This window comes from Epinephelus moara, chromosome 1 (assembly GCF_006386435.1).
Source record: "Epinephelus moara isolate mb chromosome 1, YSFRI_EMoa_1.0, whole genome shotgun sequence".
Classification (NCBI taxonomy): Eukaryota; Metazoa; Chordata; class Actinopteri; order Perciformes; family Serranidae; genus Epinephelus; species Epinephelus moara.
Genome location: NC_065506.1, coordinates 21670765 through 21687517, shown reverse-complemented (window position 1 = coordinate 21687517; position 16753 = coordinate 21670765). Strand labels below are relative to the sequence as shown.

General features: G+C 42.4%; 1 protein-coding gene across 1 annotated transcript in view; it reads left to right on the top strand.

Annotated features, from left to right (window-relative positions):
• Positions 1–1424: 1424 nt before the first annotated feature.
• rcn1 (reticulocalbin 1, EF-hand calcium binding domain) overlaps positions 1425–16753 on the top strand; it is a 29481-nt gene continuing 14152 nt past the window's right edge. The window contains exon 1 of the mRNA XM_050060303.1: positions 1425–1557. Within this exon, the coding sequence (XP_049916260.1) occupies positions 1439–1557 (119 nt within the window). The 5' untranslated portion in view covers positions 1425–1438. The remainder of the gene's footprint in view (positions 1558–16753) is intronic.

Here is a 16753-nt window from a genome sequence, read left to right as displayed (position 1 = left end):
ATCCTGCAACTGAAAACAGATTAATAAAATGCGTTTTCACTCCACGCAGCGTGGACTTGAATGATGTAGCCTTTTTTAGTTGTAAAGTTTTAAAATGGAGACATTTTGCAAGATAAAGACAGACATGAAATATTCATCACAATGGATTTTTGAAAGCTGCATTCCCCCCTCAACAGCAAGCAACTAACAGAGGCCAGGCAGTGACATTAAGACATGAACAAGTTGTGTTTTTAATGTGAGCATGCTCAGTGTGCAACAGGTGTGGGCAAAACAGGTGCAGGTAAGTCCCACTCAGTAGACCTGTGAAAATGCCTCTCTCACGGTTCCTCACGATAGCCTATATTTGAGCAGTAGGTCCAGACACATTCCCAAAGCCCTGGTATCACCCTGGCACAGTTCTGTGTCAGGGAGTCAGAATAGTAATCATAAACATGAGTTATGTTGGAGACAATTCCCCTCAGCCTGCGCTAAAAACGTTTTATTTCTACAGCCCTATAAAGTTGTCGTAATGGGGCTTTGGCTTGCCTTTTACTAAGGCGGGCTAAAAGCCTCCAATCCTATTTCACAACCTCTGATGTTTGTGTCAATTTGAACAAGACGGTGAGTAAATGGGCAACCGCGCCGCCGCCTGTCTCTCAGGAAGAGACCGGGGCAGCGCAGGTACGGGCCAGTCAGGACTGGCTGTGTTTGGGCCATTATTTGGAGGGACAGCCATTAAGAGGCCTTGATACTGTGCAACGCAGCAGGGTGCTCGACATCCGCGCTGGAAACCGCACGGCTTGGTCCCTGCTTATCAGGCTGTCAATAAAACGAGATGGGATACAGCGGTCGGGCCAGGTGCTCCCTTTCCCTTCCCACACAGCCCCGCTCTCCAGAAGCAGATCAGGCGTAAACGCAAATCTGTCCAGCCGGTTTTCCCTCTGCCGTCACCACGCTGCTGCACAACGCCACCTCTCTCTCCCCCTCTCCCCCCTCTCCCTCACACACACACTCTCTAACACACTCACACTAAACCACACTGACAGTTGTTTCTGATTTTTCTTATGAATATATGGAAACTATTTTGCAACTCAAATACTCGTGATGACAAACATCAGCCTGCATGTTATCTCAGTCTCCACTGCTGATGCATGTTTAGCAAACATTACAGTAAAAGTTAAATATGCGACATTAATCTGAGTTACATGTTGACGTGGATGTAAACAGGCCTGCGTGGACAACATGTATAAAACTTATGGGAAATAATCCTAAACCTGTGGGAGCACCCCTGCGCGCGCTTTCCAGGGATATGCCAATCCCTCGCTCGCTCTGACTGATCAAATTTGAAACAAATTGTGTAATGATCGACCTCCCCTCTCTAACCATGCAGAACATTATGCTGCCATAGCCTACGCCTCATGAGCTTATTGTTTACTGCCGCTGTAGCAGACAGAGAAAAATGTCCAGGGGACCGAGCACGTTACCAGAAAGCAGAGGGTGCACGCGGAGTGGATGCTGCTGTTCAAAGGGGGCATTTCATCCATCTAAATTAGGATTAATTGCAATGGAGACGAGGAGGTAAGTTTGATCTGAGCCTCAAGTTTAAAACAGCCTGTGAAATAGGGCCCTGCGTTTGGGTGAAACTTTGTTGTATGCATGAGGTGATGGGCTGTAATCTGCATTTTACTTTGTCTTTTCGCGTCAAGAGGAACTTAACAGACCTATAATAGTTTAAAGAAATGTAAAGAGAGGACAAAGTTAGTCAGAGTGGAGCCTGATGTGGCGTGGAGTGGGCAAAATTGTCAGGCCTGCTCCTGCTGCCACTCAAACAGCAGGCATGTCGTGTGCAGAGATGTTTAGATTGGTCATCTGATATTTTCAATTTAAGATACAGTCTCCAAAGATAATGTAGCCTAATTACCCCCACATACACACACCCCACATTGCACACGCACGCGCACACACTCACACATACACATACACATGCACATACTCCTCGTCTCTCTCTCTCCCTCTCTCTCCCCCTGTGTGAAATGTTTTAATAAGCCCTACACGCTCTGTGTGCAGAGTTTGATTTGTTTTCTCTCCATGCTCCCCGGCCCTGGATCGAGACATTAGCCGAATTCCCCCGGGGTGATTGGATGCAATTTGTCCGGAGTAGACAGGCACGTCCTGGATGTTAGGAATTCACTTTGGCTCAACGTGACAAGTCTGACTTCGATCTACAATTGCATCTGAAAGTGCAGCGAGCGGAAAGATCCCATGCCATTAAGTGTTCTTCTCCCCCCTCTCTTTTTTTTTCTTTTTTCAAAATAACAAGATCCTCCATTTGCTCACAAATATTCATAACAATTCCATTTGCGACACCTCTAATCTGCCAGTGAGGCCTGTGTGCAGCGCTAAATGCGGGCTGTGTCGGCGGTGGTGCACGTGGTCAGTCCTCCGAGTCTGGAGAGAGAGAGAAAGTCCAAACGAGGGGATATTATGCCCCAAATCTATGACCCTTTAAATTAGATTAAAGATTGACAGTGGGCTGGATCTAAAAAGGAAAAAAAACGTAAGAGTGACACCTGCCACGCAGACTTGCCTGTGATTGATTCTGATGCTTCGTGCTGGCAACAATAATGCTGCTGTTTTGCGCAGGGCTGAGTAGGCGCATTTATCACTCGCTTGCCAGGAGTGGCTGAAGTCAGTGTCCGTGTCGCGCTGTGAGCTGACAGGGGAAAATGGGAGCTAACGAGGTTGTCAGATGTCCTGACAAGACAAATGAGAGCTCGTCACTCCCTGCGCTTTAATAACGTTTAATGGAAACGTATTGCACCGTTCAAAATAAAGTGTTACACATACCGGGGTCTGGCGGCGACGCAGTTAATTACGCACGGCGAGGTAAATTACGCATCAGCTAAAGGGTGTTGGCCTGGATTCAGCACCACCGAAGAGGATTGTATCTATATAACACCTATGATTTGTACTTAACAGACCGTCTCGACCTTGGACTTTGTGTTGGTACTTTCAACGAGCAATTAGACTGAAGTTTACTGGCAAATAATTAAAACTAAATTGACTTTCCAACATGTGGTCACAGTTTGTGAAAAGGTCTTACCAGAGCACATCCTTGCAACAACTGGAGGATATTTTAACGTGTCAAAATCACCTGTTAATTGGCCAAAAACAAATCAAAGATGTGCTATATATCAGAATGAGCAGATGCTTCTTGATGCTTACTTGTTATGTGTGTTATGTAATGAGTCCTTTCTCGAGTATATTTTCATTTTAGGACCCAAAAGAAGAAATATTAAACCAGTCGACTGCTTAAACGATATCTTTGCTCCAACATGAGTGTAGGATTTTGGGCTCCTTAGCTGAGTTTATTCACTCACTAAATTACGTCAAGCTCTGGCGTTCAAATCCAACCAAGACTGGAACTGTAACAACATTTTGATGATTTTTTCCACGTGTAAATGTTTAGATTAAATGTAACTGTGTCAGGACCTCTGCAACGCTCTGCACCGACAGGGTTTCCCTCATCACTTGTGTCAGGGCTGTGATCTGACTGATTTTTGTGGATAACGTTGAGCGCTGAGGTTGTGCATTCTCCTGTGTAATTCATGGTGTGCGATATAGCCAACACACGGTATGGTAGTTATGGTCATGATACATAATCCCCAGGGCAGGGCTGATGCTGGGCTCTAACTAAACAGAGCTGCGGGCTGTATTGGAGACTTCAGTTTATGTTTGTTTGGTAATATCTATTAATTTATTTGATAATCTTTTATTATTCTATCTTATAAAGACCCGTGATAATCTGCTCTTACTCTCAGGTTTATATGATGCTTTCTGTCTAATCAGTCAGCTGACTCAGTGTATCTGGGATCAGCATTTTTTTCCGAGGATGAATAAATAAGCAAATGTTGCGTTCAAATGAGCTGGGGAAAGTGAGGACAAAATTATGACAGAAATTTGACTGACACAAAGCAACTTTAGGTCAACGCATGGACTTATCATACTGTATCCAACCATGGCAGTAAGAGTTGTTTCCCCACAGCCTCGTTTGCAGTTATATTAATTAAAATAATATATGTGTGTCAAAAGGGGGAAGGTAGTCCGGATCTTTCGTCCACTGTGATGGTAAACACTAATTATTTTGCATAGAGGCTCACCTCCCCACGATTCAACAAGCCCGGTGAGTGACAGGTGATGGGATGGCATTTGTAAAGATCTCACTCGGCCCCTCGCTCCTTTCTCTCCTGATGGAGGGGGCGGGATGTGCGCGTAAAAATAGATATAATTTCACTAATGCCATCACCTGGCCTCTGGCACTTTTCTGTGCAGGGTCGGAGAGGCCGGAGCACCTGCTGCAGGAGGAGCAGCAGCAGCTAGAGAGAATCCGAGGAGGAGAGGTAATTATACTGTCGGCACCGCTACACACATGGCCACATACAGTAGCACCCAGCCACACAATGGATGAGACCTATTTTTGTGCGTAAAACTGCAACAAATGTTAAAATGTCCGCATAAACGCGCATGTGATGCCTGGGCTGCGCATAGGGCCTTCTGCAAACAAGCCTATAGCTCCAAGCAAGAGAGGAGACAGAACATAAAACACCAAATGTGACAAACTCAACGCAGATCTGTGTGATATGTATAAATGGATGCAGCGGCACAACGCTGTACGTGAACTCACACAGATAACTGGGCTATGTAAAACAACACACACTAAATCAGGCAATAACGACGACAAACCGTCTGGAAAATGGACGCACATAGTGCAGCAAGAAATCACTTCTTGTCGCCTCCCTCCTTCTCTGTGTCTGGATGACAAATCCTATCCTGGAGTAAATATTTTGAGGATAATTGAACTGATTGTTATTTGCAAGTTTCTCTGTCTTGAATATAAAAGCGGCGGCGCGCCTGTGCGCACTCATAATGACTTTCAGACCATTGGCAAGATATATTCATAATGTGGCGAATCTTAAATCGCTAATATGCAATTCTGCGGAATATGTCAGGATGCATTATTGATTTGGCTTTTTGTGTGTTTCCCCCCGCAAATGTTCTTTTAACACTGAAAATGTGAGCTAGACGGGGACCCAGAGACTCTCAAAGGTCCTGAAAAAGCTCGTCGTTAAAATGTGACACACAAGCTGACCTCTTCACTGCTTTTAAGACAGCTCACTAAAGGCTGCTAAACTCTGAAGGGAAGGGTTAGAGGGGGGGAAATGTGCAAAACATAATGCAGACAAAAGGCGAGAGAGGAAAGCGAATATGTTTGTGACTTACTCTGGGAGGCACTTTGTTGTACCTTGAACATATAGATTATTGAGGACTTCTGTGGGAGAAATAAAGATAACTTTCGGGTCAGTGCTTCACTATTGATCTTATTCACTCCATCCCTTATAGGCCGGTTATTCAGCAGCACCCCGCTGTGGATACACACTACATTTCAGCCTATACAGTGTTAAGCCTGCGCACTGGCGACAGAAAGCCTCTGTATAGACCACGAAACGTTTCTAAATCTAATCACAAACGAACCGTAATTAGACAAGTAATTACCGGCGTAATTAACAGCCTCTTTCTGCTCGCTGTGCTTTGATATGGACGGGCAGCGAGCTCTGCGCTTTATGGCACACAGGCAGCAGCAGCGGCAGCGGATAAAGTCTTTATTATTATTGCTGGAAACCCATCTGGTAATAGTCTTGCCCGAGACCTCCTCCCCCCTAATCAAGGTTTTAATTAAAGACGGTTGAGGGCCATGGAGAACATGAAGGCCAGTAATTAAGACTAACATTGGACCCTAACAGATGCAACCCTCCTCCTGCGTTGGTGCAGAAAAGGGAAGCTCACAAACCAAGACGCGCACAGTCGTCCATGCATAGATGTATGTATTCATAAATAATCATGGTTTGGCGGTTGCTCATCATCATGTAATATAAACAGGAATAAATGATTCGCAAAACATATATTTTCTGTCTCAGGTTTACGTATCAAACATATATTTATGTCAGATTATAAAAGGTAAAGGTGCCATGAACAAGGCAGGTACAGCCAGGTTAGTTTACACTTTCCGCTATACAATACAGTATTTAACCCCTCGTTCGGGATCAGAGGCACATTCCCATTAACCGAGAGTCTGGGTGTTTGTTTTCATATTTCGTTGACATGTATTGATTTGAGGACAGCTCTGGGGTTTTGTCGCAGGAGAGAGCCCCCGGTCACAATGCATTAGCGTGATGCCTGCGCACTATAGCCCGTCATCTGGGGGTCCAAACAGGACGGGGGCTCGACATTATCATCATTAGGAGTGCGGTTGAACGTGCGCGTAAAAGTTGGTGCCACACATTAACTATTATTCCACTCAAAGAAGTCGCGTTTGGATTTTAAATTAAAATATTCTTCCATTTTTGTTCCCAGTAATATATTTATCTGAGGTAATGATTCTCAAGCTGTCCAGACGATTTGGAAATTAATTCCAACTGAGAGTCTCCTGAGCAAAAGTTACGCTGATGTAACAAACTAATCAAACATGAATGATCCGGAGTAAAAGACAGGTTTCAGTACAGGTACCGCAGTAATAACAGGGCAGCAAATTATTTTAATTACTAATCCAAACCTGCAAAAAAAAAGAGATTATTTTGCATACATTGTGCGTAAACGTGCACCTGGAATCAATCACGCAGACCTCGGTATACAAAGAAATACAATAAAACTGTGTCATGTGTGGTTATGAATATTCATCACATCCGCTTCAATCATTCCCCAACACTTATCCCCCTCTCTCTGCTACGCACGCACGCGTTCTCACACACTTAAGAGACGTCCTCCATAAGTTGCACTGTGGAAGTTTTAAGATTTGCCCCTCTTCAGATGGGCCAGCAGATGGGCGGACGTTTAGCCAAAATCCCCCGCACAGACAGCTCCCTGCATGCTTAGCCACCAATGGAGAGGGCCTACAAGAAGGTTGCACTTTGGCATCTCGACCTCGCCATATCTCCCCTTAAACAAATAGCAGGCCTGAAAACGAGTCAGGATTCAGACTTTGGACAAGTCTTACAAACGATGACGGAGGGAGGGAGAATATTATCAGGTGGACTCAAAGTAGCAACACTCCAGTGGGAAAACTCCATCATCACTCTACCTTCCTCCTACAAACATGCATGCAAGAAGAACAGCTAGAAAATCAGCCCCTGTATTCCTATGTAGAAACATACACTGTAACAGCTGTGATATAACTTTGACATACAGAAACCGAATTTATAGTTATAAGTGGTGTGCCTCTTTCTACATTGCACTGCTGTGTAGCTAAGTGCACTTATATTTAAGAAATCACTTAAATCACACACACAAGTGATCTAGTGATCTTTGCAAACTTAATGAGCAGGCCATGCTTACAATGAACAGGTAATTATGAACGATAAAAAATAGTTTGATGTATGTCTGAAGCTCTAACTGCAAACCAAAATCTTACAAAAACCATCTTCACATGATAACATACAGGAGAAAACTTGGCCTGTGTGCTGCAGCACTTCTCAGTCACTGTGTTCTCCATCATCGCCTCTAGTGGAGCTTTTCTGCCCCCTAGCGCCCAACCAGAGACCCGCACGCACTCTGAGTGATGATGTTGTGGAGTTAAATATCGGAACATGCTGCTGGGTTAATTTGCGCTCTGCTGAACAAAAGGTGACCAGGCAGTGTTTGTGTTCAGGTGAGGTGGTTTGATGAATGATTGCTTTCACTGTTTGAGTCCATTCTCAGAGTTGTGGCATTAATGACATCATAGAATGAAATGAGAAATGTTTGGATAATATGTAAGTTATGTTTATGTGTGTTGAGGCTCAGGTGGGAGCACAGATTCTGGTGATATTTATTGCCAATCTTAATACTGACATCTTCTAAAGTCATATAGTTTCCTTGTTTTAATAAAATCTTATAATAATAATGGCATTTATAATTTGGTTCTCCATCATAAATCATCACAATGAGTGAGAACAAATGTAACTTTATAAGTACTATGACAACTAATTTGATGAGATACATCAGGATTTCTGTGTGTTACACACTGTAGCTGTTAAATTAAAATATTTCCATGGCTTTCCATGGGCTGCTGACACATATTGATGTCTTTACTGTCAGTGTCACACATTGTTCATTGATGCAGTTAATGTATGTATGTAGTTCCCTGGTGTGTCAATAGAGACGACCTCTCATATCACTGTGTTTATGTTGGCAGACTACCTCCATCCATCTACTTATCAAGGTCCTAATACTGCTATAAATGTCACAGTATGTGGCATTAAATATGGTATAACAGCTGACACACTATCTGATTAAACAAATGTTATAGATATGTTTATGTTTGCTTTACATATTTATGGGTCTATTATGATTATTTTTGGGCATAATAGAAAAAAAACAGAGTCATGTGAGTCAACAGACTGTAACTATTTAGATTTTAGTGTCAGGTTATCACCCACTGGCTGTGTACATGATTCACAGGTAATGCTTGTGATCCATGAAATAATAAAAGTAGTTTTAGAAAGCATTAATATATGACTAGTGTAAATTATTAATATAGTGATTAAAAATTTATTTGAATGCACACAGAGGTTGCCATTTTGAATTTTGGGCCAAATTCAGAGCCAAAGGAAAACCTATAACACATTTCAAATCATTAAGTGTGATTTTTTTTATTTTATTCTCATTATTTTTAACATCATATCTTTTCATTACACTACATTTTAGTTAGTGATGTAGCAGAGAGTATAACAAAGTTTTTTCTGAATAGATTTTTCCAATCTTATAAATCTAAATTCACGTCTATATTCAAAATTGATATAAAAATCAACATCTCTGTTTGAAAATAACTAATTTTCCCTTTTAATTGTGTCACTTTTCTTTCTGACAATCACTGACCAGAGGCTTGAACTAACCCACACTTTTCTTTCCCACTGCCTCACTGGTTACAGGAGAGCAGTTCTCTCAAGCTCTCTGCTCCAGGTACACAAGTAGGATTCAGGCAATTATCCATAATATCCCAGTAATGTTAAAAGAATGAGGCTTAATTTTCCATCTGGTTGCATGGAGAGAAATGTCAAACGTATTGGATTGAGACCGTCGTTTTAATCATTAAGGGAGCACAGCGAAGGTTGATGAAGAGGTATTGCGGTGTTGCTGCTCATGCATAATTTTGCCTATTGATCAGGTGAGTCTGGAGCTCATACGGACAATATATTGGCTTCTTGGATAAATGTGTGAATCTTCCAAAGTGATTAAAAAGTTTGACTTTGGAATATATACTTTAATATTCCATAGGTCAAAATATCAGAATGTAAACTACATTATTTGATAAAATATTTTAGCTTAATAAATGACTCTTAACAGTTGTGGCATCTACAATAGACACACTGTGTATGTGTGCTGCAGTATTTTGTCTTGTAACGGAAATGTGTTTCCCTTAGAGGATCTCTGTCTCTCTCTCTCTCTCTCCCTCTCTTCTCTCTCTATGCATGGAGGGAGGTTGGCATTTACTTGACAATTTCTGCCTTTAAGTGCAGGCTTTAAGTGCAGTGTTTTTATCTACACCTAAGATAGCTGCGGACCAGGACAATTTAACAGGCAATTTAACTGACCGTGTGTTAGTGAAGCTGTCTGAGTCCCACTCTCTGCCAGAGCGCCATGGCATGATGGATGTAGGCAGTCTGGGCTAGGTGAAGAAGCACACACACACGCGCAAACACACACACAATCCCATTGAATACACAGATACACAGACACACCGCCCTGCCATATTTTCCCAATACAAACGCATATGGGCCAATCCACAGCCAACCCCCTTCCATTAAGTCAACATCTTGTGCTGGCGGTTGGAACAGTGCGGGGCTGGAGTCAGGTCGTCCAAATCCGTCAGTAAGAGGAGGCAGAGGCGTTTGTCATCCTCCTCTCTGGGCACCATCCTCCTGGAAGAGAGAAAGGGGGGACAGAGGGTGGTGGAGCTACGTAGCATCTGGCTCTGGTAGCTCCAGCTGCAGGGAGAGAAGGGGACAGGAGCTGCGCTGCAGCCCAGGGGAGACACTCTTTCTGCAGCCAAAACTGCTCCACCACCATCCTATCTGCTGGATGGAGGAGTGGGGAATCAACTCAGACGATACAGAGAAAGAGTTTGCTGGTGGTGTCGATCACCTACAGTGAGGACGAAGATGTAGTACAGATAGAGAGCTGATATTTAGTCTCTTGATTTCAGTGTTTTAATTATAGCACAATTTTTTTTTACATTGATCCGACATTGATCTCTTGATGCAGTGCTCTGAGAAGAATTAGGGTCATTAGACTGTGCAGGCAAACCTCCTTACATCACACAGTATTAAGGTCTTTGTGGCTACATGTCCTCTGTCACAGAACAACCCTGCAGCGACAGCACAAAGGCTGGAAACGGCGTCTGTGGAACGTGCGCACACTTGAGCACAGTTTCCCTCAAACATGCCACAGTGCAGAGAAGGTGTAAAGAAAGTATCGTAACGCCAACTGACTCGAGTGTTGGACCAGAGGAAAATGTCACCCAAATGATGACCCATAAATCACAGGCCGCAGTCACGCAGCCAAGGCCTAGAGACAGTCTTTAGCATCTAACGTCAGCACTCAAATGATGTTTAGCCAGTGGCGGACATTTAGCACCAGACTCCAGCGCCTCTGAGGCCACTTTGTCACAGATCTATGGATGATTCAAAGCCCGGGGACGGCATTTAGTATTAGCACTTAATGTCCCAGTGTGTTCCAGGGTTTGTTCTCGGGCCATATAGTTACGCTGATTGAAGGAAGGCGATGGAAGTAGATGTTTTGGGGGAGAGGCTGAGAAGCAGTCAAGAGGGGCAACACATGCATTGTCTTATTGTGAAGTATGACCTTTATGACGGGGGAGATCTAGGGCGCTGAGGAGCCCCTCTACTCAATATGAGATGTCCTCTGGGATTAATTAACCCCATTCTCCCATTAGGCCTCTGGGATTTGCATTGCTTAGATTGGGAGAGGTCATCAAGAGGAGCCTACATGCACGGTTCTTCTGATCTCTACCTGGTTTGTGCGCTTCCTGTTCAGTTTTACTGTCACAGTAAAGTCAAATTTGTTGACGGACATGATTTGGTATGCCTTATTCCCACATTAAGGATGACTGTTTAGCCAATTCCTGATGCTGTAGGCCACAAAATTAACACATATATTAGAAAAGAAATGCAAATAAGTACCAAATATCAAACAAGGAATCCAAAAATCTCTCTTAAGTTCTTGCACTTTTCCTGACATGCAACACAGGCCTTTACCACACTGTAACACAGTTGTGGTTAGCTGGAGAAGCTAATGAAATTAGCGGCACAGATCACAAGCATCTGTTTGATGTCACTAATGATGTGTCAAGGGGGCTGCCATGTGCTATTGTTCTGATCGCCTATAGATGCATGTCTGTATAATGTGATAAATGTCATATTCTCAAAAGAGGGAACACGAATTTACCATTCTTTCCCAAAACCGGACCATTAATGTCAATCATGTGGACGGCTACAGAAAGCCAGAGGGGTGCCAGCTCACACAACAAGCGCTGGTCCCCACAGTCTCATGATGACGGTCCCCAGACGGTCTGCTGTAACAGCTCCAGCTAATCTTCTTTTCATGGTCTTCATTACGACCTGTCAGGACATAAATTGACAGTAAATTGCCATGTTTATTAACACAGCACTAAAACAGCATCCTTAACTGTTCTGCCCCCTCGTGCAAATGTTAACGTTTAACAGTGACCAATGGGATCAATTAAGATGCGGCATAAATGATGCTGCGCCCAAACAAATCCCCCCTCTAACACACACACACGCACACACACACACACACACACACACACACACACTCAGGGCCTCACATTCACAATTCCACCTTAATATGCCTCCTCAAACATTATGTCCTCTGTTGATGACCCCCTTTGAAGACCTATTCAGACAGACACTTGCTCGCCACATATTTGCAGCTCGAGTAACGATGGGAAGGGCCATGCTTCACAGAGCACTGCATCACCAGAGTCTTGAGCCTGAGACTTGCTGCGGCCTTTGCCATATAACACAGTAATTACTAGATCAAATCTGTTCAAATTGAGGCAACGCTGTTCTGTGATCCCTCCTATACTAATCAGCACGCTGAGGTATGGCTGTGCGACTATAAATTGCTGACTTAATTAAAACCAGGACCTCTCTGTCATCTAATTACAGGGAGAAAAGGTTATTGCTTCAATGCAATTTTCCAAATATGATTCCTTCACAGTTATTAAAGGCTCAGGCGTCGTTTATTGTTTCAGATTTTTCAATATGGAAATGGCCCCGGTGACAGACGTAATGACTCGGGGAAAACGCTTCATCTCGATAGTGGCCTGGCACGGCCATTTGTCTAAGATAAGTGGAGCGGACAGGAACGGGGAAATGTCATGGGAGGCATCCCATGATTGCCTCCACTTTACAGTTGTCATTAAACAGAGCAAAGGTTTCTTTTCTCCTATGTGGCAGCAATGAGAAGTTTATTAATCTATCCAGAATAGTAGGGGCGGTGAGTTATTATAACTATGAAAATTCACAAGGGAGAGGGAAACTGTGGAGAGTAATTGTGTGATGAGAGACTCTATATTCCCTGTTATTGTTCAGTCATATCAATGTTCTTCAACTCCTGCACCAAACAAAAAAACCTGACGGGAAAACTGTTGTAGAGAAGGTGACACAAAACTAATATTCAATAGGAACAGCTGTGGGAAATCCCACGAACACACTGCAACCCCAAACAGTTTGTTAAAATAATGGCGGAACTTTGGTGAAATTGGGGTGAAAGTGAATTAAGAAATAATGACATTGCAGTTTATAAAATTCACAACAGCAGCAAATGTGCCAAATTCTCTCACTTATGAGTATGACCCTGGATAAATCCGCACGCAGTTACAATGAGCTTCACTGTTTGTTGGTCGGCTAGTAATTGTTTCAGTCTAATCTGCTTTTTTGACTCTACTGTTTACATCTTTCATTCAACAACTTGAAGGAAATGTTACCGCGCACTTTTATTGACACATCCAAGATACATTTTAGGCACATTTTATTCAGAATTTTTCTCTTTAATCCAGGGCTGCAACTTAACAATTACTTTCCACATTGATTAATCCATCAATTTGTTGATTGATTTACTGTTTCCTCTATAAAATGCCAGAAAAACGTAAAAATGCTGTATGATTTTCCATAGCCAAAATCCAAAGACATTCAGTTTACTGTCATATATGATTAAGAGAAGCATACAATCCTCACATTGAAGAAGCTGGAACCAAGAAATATTGGTTCTCTTGCTTGAAAAATGACTAAAATCATACATTTATTAACATAATAGTGGCCGATAAATATTCTGTTGATCGACTAATTGATCTGCTTCAATTCAAATATTATACTGCAAATGGGACCTTCTGGGTATGAGTACATTTCAGAACATACAATACCTTTTTAACATTACCCTCATTTTTGGCATCGTGCTCAGTTTCTGTGTCACAGATCAATCATATATGAGGCTTTCATTAAACATTAAAGCCATGTTATAAGTGTGAATCGTCTTCCTCTCTGCTCTCTGGTTTAAAGCTGCAATGGGGCAGCTAGAAGCGAAACAGGAAGATGAACCCACTTTGCCTTTTTTGCAATGAGTTGCAGCTGACTGACTGCACAGGGCAAATACACTCTCAAAGGGAAAATTTGCCACCTATTACGTGGATGTCCTATCAGTGTTGAAGGTAAATGTAGTCCCTTGTAGTAATAAATTCTTCAGTGCATGCTATACTGACTGAGAAGTACTCCTGTTTGTGGACGCTCATAGCCATTATTAGCCTACAGCTATAACTTTCTCGGCCAAAACAAAGCATTAGGTGACAAATATCCTCACCCAATGGTCATCTGTCCACTTGGTCCTGCTGGTTTTGGTTGTCTTGTCCAGTTTATCTTCAGGATCCTGACGAAGGTCTCAGAACACCTTTGACCAAGTGAGCCGTCCCTGCTGGTCATATTCTCTCATTACTTCGGTTGTATACTCTGGCTCAAATAAATACAGCTGAATATATGTCAGCCAAAACACTAAAACGTATACTTGTCCATAGTATCCTCATATGCACTCATTTTGGGGTGCCATTTTCGCTGTTGGAAACTTAGCTAGTTTGCAATTCAAGCAAAGAGGAGCAGCATTCAGAGCATGCCCCCTGGCTGCCTGGAGGTGAAAACCAGCCTGTATTTCTTCCTGCATCCAACTACATCAAAGTCATGTCAAATGACAGCACTGGATGCAGGAAAAACAGATTTATCAGCTACGAACTCCGCTTTCTGAGTCAATTTAGCACGCACTGACGAATTTACTACTTCACTCGACTACATTTACCATCAATGCTGACTGGACATCCACATAAAAGGTGGCAAATTTTCCCTTTAAGTTGACCTCAATTGGTCAGATGCCCGAGCAACAAACTACACTTTGAAAGGAAGAAGCTGAGGAATGGCCTTAGCAACATCTATGCGATTTGGGCTTTATCTACACCCACAACGGTGCATTTGCCCAAAAATATTAAAGGTCTGGTTATTTTTCTACTAATATTACATGAAACATTGCTGGAGTATCCTACGTTTATCCTCACATGAGATGCATTTCTTCTCAGACACTTTGTGCTCTACCAACAATAAGTTGGAAAAAAAGGTCTTGAATTTTTTGGTAACAGTCAAATTCACTTCCATAAATTGGTGTAAGATCTCAGTTATTCATAAGCACTTAAATATTCACATGTTCAGATGAATTTTTCACGCATAAACAAACTACAAAGCTGTCCCTGCACAAAAAAAGTCCAAAAAAAAAAAGTGAATCAGTGTGTGGCTGTGAGCGTGGGGCAGGAAAAGACCACAACAGAACCGTATATCCCGGACACTAATGCTCTGTGTCTCCCACCATAGGGTTTTCTTAATTACATTAACCAAATGCCTTCTGCAGGGTGTGTAATCTCATGGTTAACTGAACACCCCTGTAGCTGCTGCAGCCCCCTCCTCCCCTTTCTATTCCTCTGTGAAATATTCATGTTGAAAGCCACTCTTTCCCATCTACTTTCCCTCTCCAACATGTTAATGCCTGCAGTTGTTCAGCCATGCTACTATTGTTTGATATTAATCCTAACTTCTCAATAACCTTCAACACATAGGCTCTGCCTCACAAGCATCCACTATTAACTGGGATTAAACCTATAAGATGGTGTATATTTTTAATTCAAGTGAGTTGCAGAAGTTTAAAACATCTCTAATATTAATAAAAAAATATTTCTTCTCGTAGATCAAGCTTGATGTTTAATATCATGACGAAATTTATTCTAATATAGACCACACTATATAAAGTTTATGTTGATTTATACATGTTAAATAAATTTCAGGAGATAAATCTCACTGGAAAAAAACACATTTGTATTTCTTCATGTCTGCACAACACACTGATTCAAATTGACCAGGCAGGACTAATTTAAATACATTAACTATTCATTAATTGAATAAAGAGGCTAGTTAGCCCCAGGGCCCCTTTATAATCATAAACTGGGGTGTACTATTTATGCAAAATAGCAAAGTGCCATGTGCTGGCTTATTATGCTACTGATGAATGGCAAAGTACACGTTTCTCCTGCCCACGACGAAGGATTAGGCACGGCAGTGTCAGCAAGTTGTTTCCAGGGTACAGAGTCTGCTCCTCCACATTACAGCATGTTGAGATGCGTCTGAGTAATTTGATTCTTCTAGTCTTCCTCATGTAGATCTGATCGCACCCCCTCCCCATGCAAACTCTTTCTGTGTCTCTCTTTTAAAACATTATGTTGCAAGCATGAAGTTAACTAAACAAGGACACCTCTGCTCTAACACATGTACCACGACTTGTGCTCGTCTAATACCAGGATGCAGCAATACAACTTTTTTCTCTCCTGGTACCTCGACCCAGGGTATCTACCAATACACAGTACAACAGGACATTAGTGTGCAGGTGTTCTCCTTTTTGATTCATTGTTTGCCCCAAATTTAAAATCTCTATACCTAACTGTGTGGAACTGATTGCGTACTTTTCATGTAAGGGTAACATGAGGCTAAAAATTGCTGAATCTTAAAATTCATTTTTAGTCCATGGGCCAGGCCAGAATTTGGTAACACCTAAAGTGGAAAAATCTCTTTGGTGCCAGTTTAACCCAGTCTCACTCCAAAGTTGTCAAAATCAGGCGCTTGGTCAGTGACTTCCTGTGTCAGACACTGACGAAAAAAGCCATCCTTTAACATCGGCATGGTATGCAGCCAGTCGCCGTCATAGTCTAACGGCAGCCAGTGGCATCGGGGGAAACGCGGCAGGACAAGAATGAAAGTTAAGGTAGCGAAAGTTGCAGTAGTGCAGGCTGTAGAGGTGGTGGATGGGTCCAACAACCAACAACTTTTCAACCCTGAGAGCAGTGTTCATGTCCCGAAAGATAATAAAGCCAAACCCTGTTCTTTTTTCTGAAAACAAACCATGTGCTTTGTTACCTAAACCCAACCATGTGCATGCATTGGCAAAACGTAACCACGTGCCGACGACAACATACAGTGGTGTGAAAAAGTGTTTGCCCCCTTCCTGATTTCTTACTTTTTTGCATGTTTTCCACACTTAAATGTTTCAGGTCATCAAACAAATTTAAACATTAGTCAAAGATAACACAAGTAAACACAAAATGCAGTTTTTAAATGAA